The sequence below is a fragment of the Arachis duranensis genome, chromosome 5, assembly GCF_000817695.3.
Source record: "Arachis duranensis cultivar V14167 chromosome 5, aradu.V14167.gnm2.J7QH, whole genome shotgun sequence".
Classification (NCBI taxonomy): domain Eukaryota; kingdom Viridiplantae; phylum Streptophyta; class Magnoliopsida; order Fabales; family Fabaceae; genus Arachis; species Arachis duranensis.
This window is the reverse complement of record NC_029776.3, coordinates 96,685,192-96,693,095: the sequence shown is the minus strand read 5'-3', so window position 1 is coordinate 96,693,095 and position 7,904 is coordinate 96,685,192. Positions and strand designations below refer to the sequence as shown.

At 35.8% G+C, this 7,904-nt stretch overlaps 1 protein-coding gene and 1 long non-coding RNA gene across 2 annotated transcripts; one reads left to right on the top strand and one right to left on the bottom strand.

Annotated features, from left to right (window-relative positions):
- Nucleotides 1-1,028: 1,028 nt before the first annotated feature.
- On the top strand, nt 1,029-6,092 carry LOC107490716 (uncharacterized). Its single transcript, XM_016111526.3, has 5 exons — nt 1,029-1,566; nt 2,223-2,284; nt 2,387-4,537; nt 4,866-4,935; nt 5,201-6,092. The coding sequence occupies exons 1-5, from the start codon at nt 1,446-1,448 to the stop codon at nt 5,848-5,850; spliced, it is 3,054 nt and encodes a 1,017-aa protein (XP_015967012.1). The 5' UTR covers nt 1,029-1,445; the 3' UTR covers nt 5,851-6,092.
- LOC107490718 (uncharacterized) lies at nt 4,564-6,567 on the bottom strand. Its single transcript, XR_008009531.1, has 3 exons — nt 6,422-6,567; nt 5,243-5,450; nt 4,564-4,995 (listed from the first exon to the last, which is right to left on the bottom strand). It is a non-coding gene; the product is annotated as an uncharacterized LOC107490718 (long non-coding RNA).
- Between the last annotated feature and the right edge of the window lie 1,337 nt (nt 6,568-7,904).

Sequence of the window (7,904 nt, the reverse complement as noted above, 5' to 3'; positions counted from 1 at the left end):
ATATAATCGTGAAAAAATTAAAACAAAACTGGCATAAACGACAATATTCATTCACTAATAAAAGTTCTTTTTTTTTGTCAGAATTCACTAATAAAAGTTCAAATGGAACACCTATAGAAAAGGGCATATTGAAAATAATTAAGCTTAATTGAACAAAAGTTTCCAAATTTTCTATTATGAAAACCCCTAATTTGGATTCTTTGTAATCCTCTATATAAATATACGTACAATTATAAATATAAGTAGTTATTGAATTAACGACCTATCTTAAAGTCTCAACTGAAACTGAAAAATGAGTCTCCTCTCTTATCAAGCTGTAATTTCTCTACTGGAGTTGCTGAAAAAGTAAAGTACCATAAATGAGATAGCTAGTGAATCTTTACAGAGACATATCACAGAAAGGGAAAATAAATAAAAGTGATGAAAGAGAGCTATGAGACCGTGAAAGAAGGTGTGTGTATGTGATGTATGCGGTGTTGAAGGGAATGAAAGTGATGAGAGAGGAATGGCTGAAATATGAAAGAAAATGATAACCATACTTTCTTTTGGCACTACGATATGTGCATAAAAATAAGATTGTTCTATTTACTTTATCCCGATTTCCAAATGTAATATTTCTGTTGTGTCAAATGAATTCAATTAATTTGTTAATAATTAATATATTTATTTGTAAAATCGAAAGCATAATAATTGAAATAGTAAAGATACAAATTATAGTATCCGATCCATTAAAAAGCAAACAGAAAATTCTCCACTTTGAGAGGGTCATAACTCACGATTCACACATTCACATGCATTAATGTGTCATTCAAGGAGACAAAACTCCTTCATGAATGGACAATTGGACATCCACTACCCTCATCACATGCATTCATTCTTCTTCTTCAATTCAAGCACTTTTAATGTTTCCACTTTAAATTTTAAGTTTTCCTGCTTAATTTTTTTCTCCCGACATATCCATAATGAAATATACAAAATATTTATATGGAAAAAAAAAAACTTAGGTAAGAAGCAGCAGCACTACCACCACCCATATATATAGTGAAATGAATATTGTTTGCTTAGATTACAATAAAAGTTAGATGCAACACATACAGTGAGTGATGAGTGATAGATAGAGAGGGAGCTATAACTTTCACGTCAATCCTTCTCAGTGTTTAAAAGAAATTAAAATTAATAAAAAAAAAATTCAAACATACCAATCAATTGCATGATGACAGAACTCACTCCTCACCCAACTCTGATTGTACCCTCTCAACCATTCAAAGAACACAACAACAACAACATTCCCACTTATCTATTGAATTGAAACTAGGATCTTCAGAAAGATAGAAGAAATAAAGAAACCCAAAGGTTGTATGTGGTGTTTTATTGTTATTATTATTTGTTAATATAACACTGTATATATTGCAGTGTTTTGGTGATTGGAGGGTAGTAAGGGAATTATGGCAAAGAGATCAGATTTTGCACAGAAGCTTTTGGATGATCTTAGGCTAAGGAAGGAAAAAATGGGTGTTCCTGCTGCATCTCATCAGTCTCAGAGGACAAGCCAATCACAGCCTATCGGTAACTTTTTAATTTCTATGGAATATAAATAAATTATATATTTTGCTCTTTTTGTGTGTTAAGGCTTTTAAATTAGTATTGTTGCCTTATGAATTATGAAAATGAAGATTCACATCCCAAATATATAATTGAAACAAGGAAATGAGGGAATTTGTAGTTTGAAAGGGGATTTTTGTGTGTGTTTAATTGCTATTGTATTACTTATTACAAATCTGCCACTTTGTTTTCATTATGTTTATTGCTTTTACAGTTTTATAAAAAGAAAAAAAAAACGTATGCCTATGGAAATAAAATAAAATAATTATTATTAATATTTTTTTCACAAAATTCTTAAGTTAGAAAATAAAAAAGTGGCAGTTTGTAAGTGATACTAAATGAAAACAAAAAACATATACTAAAATCAAATATGGTTTTACCTTGACTTGTATTGTGATCAATTAGTAAAAGCATGTAATATAGCAAGCTATTGATCCAACAGCAATTTTTCTTCTCTCTTTCTTCTTATATATTTTTCTTAACAGAAATTGTTTACCGGGTTTTCTTGGAAATCACAATTTAATTTTCTGCAGAGGATTGTATTTAAAGTATAATTGTATGTTAGCCATGCAAGAAAGTTCTATGTATGAAATCTTATTATGCTAATTCTGTTGAAACAGATGCATATTCTTACTCCAAGCAAACAAGTGTTGGATCAAGGAACAGAAAATCCAATGAAATTGTAAGTCACGACATTGTTTGAGTGTATCTATTCTATTCTATTCTATTCTAAGCACACATAAATTCATATAGCAAATCTTCTGTTATTAAAATTTATTTATAGGTAAGTTCAAGAAATGGAGATATGCTGAATAGGTCTAGCAGAAGCCATAGATCTTCAATCAATGGAGAAGTTTCAAATCAGATAGTTTCATATGGGAGAGGCCAGAGCTCACATAAAATGGATGATGTTTCCTTAGCCATAGCCTTTGCTTTCGAGAATGGCATGGCGAAACCAAGAACTGATTCGTCTTACTATAGCAATAACAATAATAGTTCAACTTTGGCTTTTCTTCACCAAATCAAGAAGGGGACAATGGAATTTGGCATGATGGATAGACAAGGAAACATGGTTAGGCAACAAGCTTCAACAAACAATTTTCAAGGCCTCTCCCCTATGCAGATAAATGAGATATCGAAAGGTGCACAGAGACTAAACCAGATACTAAGAGCTTGCTCCAATGGTTTCAACATTGATAGATATTCGATTGAAGTCGCGAAGGAGCTGTTCCAAGGAGCTATTGATTTGGAACAGTCACTCAGGATGCTGGTAGAGCTGCAGCAGAATTCAGAGTTCATGATTGCGCCGCAGAAGAAAAACCGGATCAAGTTATTGGATGAAGACAGTGAAGATGATGATGAAAGCAACAAAATAATTAGAGCATCTGAGAAAAACCAATTGGCGCCACCGATTTTCTCCTTCGACAAGCGATCTAGGCATACTCTTGTGCAGGGGAAAATTATTCTCACAAACTCTAAAGAAGGCAGAAACTCAAATACCAAAAACAAAGATGGAAAGATTTCAAGAGCTTCTCAGAAGCAAACAAATAGATCTAGTTCTGAAATTAAGAATCTCAATGATGTTTTGGAGCAGAAAAGCCACTCTGCCTCGGCGAAATCTGACACAGAGAAGGGAAGGATTCCAAGTGTTGTTGCAAAACTGATGGGGCTAGATAACTTGCCGGAGAAGGCAGAGCCGAAAAGCATGCCGCAGAAGGATTCTGGTAATGCACAGAAGATTAGAGGAAATCAAGGAATGTCAATGCAGTATACTAGTGCAAAGGAAAGAACAAAGAAGGTTGAAGTGAATAACAACAAAGAAACAGAGAATTTGGTAGCTATGAAGAAACAAAGAGTGATAGAAGCCTTTAACATGGCCGCAACAACTCATGATGAGGAACAATTGTTTGCTGCCAATAAGAATTCACTTGGCGAAAAGGCTGGCCACAGGGTAGTTTCTCAGAATGGAAAACCACTATGGAGTGATCTGTATGGAATAAAACCCCTGAATGGTTTCGAAAAGCCAAAGCATAATATCAGTGCTGCTAACATCACAGAACTGAAAAGCACGGCAAAGGGCAGAATCAATGGTGAACAAGTGAATGAAAGATCACAAGTTAAGCCTTCAATGCAGGAAGAGAAAGAGATCAATGTTAGTAATTTCCAAATGGTGAAAAAAAATACATACAAACAGAACATGAATAATCAGAAGAAACCTGAGAAGAGTCTTGCAGATCAGAAGTCATACATGCTCTCAAAATATGGGCCTCAAGAAGGGAAAAATCATAGCGAACAACGACTCCAGCCGAGGGAAAAACAAATGCTGCAGGCGAAATTACAAGGAGGGAGTGAATTGAATTTGAGAAGTTCAAAAAACCAGAATAGGCTTACTAGTTCTCATAAGAAGCAGAACTCTGTAGAAAATTTGGAAGCTATGAAACTGGAAGGACTTTTAGGCAACCGATATGATGATTTCGCCAAACACGAAACGTCCAATGGCACCAATGATAAAGTGAAAGAGATAGTTAACCGGAAGGGGGCAAGTGTCAAAATGATGGTGGATGAAAAAATTGTTCCTAAACTGGCCAATATGAAGGTGAAGAATACCAGAAAGCAAAAGGCTGACATGCCTAGAAAGATTGTTGAAGTGTCTAATGAAGGAAATGGAAGAAAACTCATCGAGAAAGTGAAACAACAAATTCATATTTTGCATGATTCTAGACAAGGAGCAATACATAGATTCAATGGCTTTAAAGATGCTAAGGGAGAAACAGTTGGCATCATCAACTCTAATAAAACAGCAGCTGTGGCTGAATCACCGGATCGGAGATGCCAACCACTTAAAGAAGCCGATCTGGCTCCTACATCATACAATTCTGATGGTAGAGAACTCCATAGTCTAAAGGGACCAGTTGCTTTAACTACAAATCATTCGGTAAGTTCTTTTAAAATTATTAGGAAAAGTCTAGGGGACCAGCAGTTTTGTTGAATTTTGGCCAGCATGTAACCAGCAGAGAAATGTGAGTCATTGGATGAAATCTCACACCAATCTCACACCATTAAATCATCATTGATGGTTATTTGCTGGCTACCAATCACAAAAGTTGCTGGCCCCCTAGCATTGCTCTTTAAATTATGATCTAAAACAGTCTCATACAATGAAGCAAAATATATAGTAACAGGAGCTTTGTCCAGAAATTGAAGTAGAATAACACAAGTTTATTTTATTTCAAGTAACAATGAAACATGTTGATTTGTTGCAGGATCATGCTGCTCCTGTGGTAGCAAATGAAGGATTCAAGCGTGGTGAACTTGCATTAAATACAACAAATGGTGAGCATATAAGTGCATAAATTGCATCATCTGCTACACCATGTATAGATAAGCCTCACCCTATAAGGAAAAATAGAAAAGATAAGCACTTTAAATCCACAAAAGCAAAAAACAACACTCTTCACCCAAATTTAACATGTGAATTCATTTCTTTCAAGTAAGCTTTGCATGATCTACCCAATGAACTGAAAACTATACATGGAGTAAATCAATCAAAGTATTAATTTTTACTTTTGACATTTTTGTTTCTTTGTTAATATTACAGGAACTCATGAAGAAAGCATGAGTACTAATAATAACCACTTACCACATAAAAATCAAAATATATATGCAAAGAGAACACAAAAGCCACTAACAGAAAGCGAAATCCGCCTGAAGAGGATCTTAGTCGCAAACCGATCATTCCTCAATACTTCAGAAGCTCTTTTCAGGCTCAACATTCCATTCAGCATTGTGCAAGATGGGAGCACCGGCAGCCAGGACAGGGAAGGCGAATGCAAAGAACTCATGTTAGACTGCGGATATGAAGTAATGAAGCGAAAGGGGATACTGTCAGAACTCAGAGCTTATCCATTCTCAAACATATCAATCGATACAATGAGCATAGCATCCTTGGATGACTTGGTTAGGCTTCTGAACAAAGACATTGAGAAGCTAAGATTCTATGGAAGGAACAACAGGAATTTCAATGCCAATGTTGAGGACTACCTGCCGAAAATGCTTGAACTCGACATATTCAGTCGAGAGCAAGACATAGATTGTATGTGGGATTTTGGTTGGAAGAATGAGACATTTGCATTAATTGAAAGATGTGATGTTGTAAAGGATATGGAAAAACATGTCCTGAATGTGCTTTTGGATGAAATCACCAGAGAACTTATGCTTCAAGGAGGACTCAAAATGGCAACCAAATAAAGTCAGGTTTACTAGTTTCATGATTCAGGTGAAAACAGAAGATAAAGAGTATCTTGTTTTTTGCTTTTTTTTTGGGGGGATTTTTCTTGAGTGGTTTAAGTAGTTGATGAGCAATCTGGTGTGGTGATAGTATATATTGTAAATCATTTGTAATTCATAGTTACAAAGCATTTCATAGACTTTGAACAATGATTTGTATTATTCTTACAAACATGATGAATTTTTTGTACATGTACATCCATATGAACTTTATTATTAAAAGAAAATGCTGTTCGTGTAATGCTATATCTTACTATCAAGTCAAAATATGTTAAGATCCTTTAGGCATGGCAGGAGCTAATGCAAATTGCAAAACATTTTTATAAGAAACTGAGAGAAGTGAGCAGCATCACTCTCACCGACCCAAAATTGCAAATGCCGAAAACATTTTTATAGTTACCCAAAATTGCAATTAAAATTAGTCCTTACACCCACCGACCCCTCTAGAGTCTAGAGATAACAGTATTGTGTTTGTTGAATAAGAAAAGGGCATAGTATGAAAGTGTGAGCTTCACAGAAATAGAAATTGTACCAATGTGGTGAAGACAGTAAACAAGCTGATTGATGAAGCAATCGTTTGTTGGCACCATCCCAAAACGTAGAATTTTGTGACTGTAACTTTTAGTGTGCGGAGAAGATTCTCCGATAGTTCTGCTGATTTCTAGATTGTTTTTAATGCATTTCAATGTCAAGTCTAAAACAAACAAAACCCCTCACCTAATTGTACGACTTACACGCACAAGACCTTTTTTTATATATTTAATAAAATATTTTTTTATTATTTTATCTTTGACAAAATTATTTTATTAATTGTAGATAAAAATATTTTTAAAAGATAAAGGATAGAGAAGAATTTTTTGGCTCAAGAGAAAAGAACGGGGCAGAGAAGATTTTACTGAAACTCCGCCTATGTTACACTTGCAGTACATAGTCGGTCCCAAACCCGGATAAAGGAGGAGGGTTGTGTTAGGTCTTGGGCAACCAACATAAAATATAGTCGAACCCCCATGACATGAATCAAAGACATTATTACGCTAAAGCTAGGTCGTTGCCCTGAAGCAACGCGCCGTATGACTTGAGTACGGTGTCAAAGCAAGAGCCGCTGCATTGGTGCCCGGATGTAGTGTTAAATGAGCATGGTTCTCGCGTTTTCGTGAACAAACGAGGGTAAATAAGCTAGTTCACAAAGTAAAAGGTAAAGGTCGAAGCGACAGAAGGTTGAGATTTGGGACATGGAACATAGGCACTCTAACAGGAAAGTCCATGGAGGTGGTGGACACCATGACAAGGAGGAAGATTAACATTATGTGCCTACAAGAAACAAAATGGGTTGGTGCGAAGGCTAGAAAGTTGGATACGTCTAGTTTCAAACTTTGGTATATAGGAAAGGTGAAGAATAAGAATGGGGTTGGAATTATTGTGGATAAGCAGTGGAAGAAAGATGTAGTGGATGTCAAGAGGGTGGGAGATCGGATCATCTCTATCAAACTTGTGGTGGAGGGAGGTGCTTTCCATGTGATTAGCGCCTATGCACTGCAAGTGGGTTCGGACGAACAACACAAGATAAAGTTTTGGGAGGATCTAGAGAGTTTGGTTCAAGGCATACCTCTGGGAGATAAGATTTTCTTAGGAGGAGATTTAAATGGCCATGTTGGGAGAGAAGTGACTGGATATGGGAGTATTCACGGAGGCCATGGTTTCAGGGTGATCAATGTCGAGGGTAAAACTATTTTGGACTTTTCTTCAACCTTTGATCTTCTCATCGCAAATACATGTTTTAAAAAGAGAGACGAACATCTTATAACCTATAAGAGTGGCATGACAAGCTCTCAAATCGACTTCTTTTTGTTGAGGAGAGTCGACCGGAAATTTTGCATTAACTGTAAAATTATTCCGAGAGAGAGTTTGACAACACAACATAGGGTGCTCGTCATGGATTTTCGCGTTGAGTAAAAGTTGAGGAAAATGCATTATACGAAGAACTCAAGGACGAGGTGGTGGCGGATGAAAGGTGT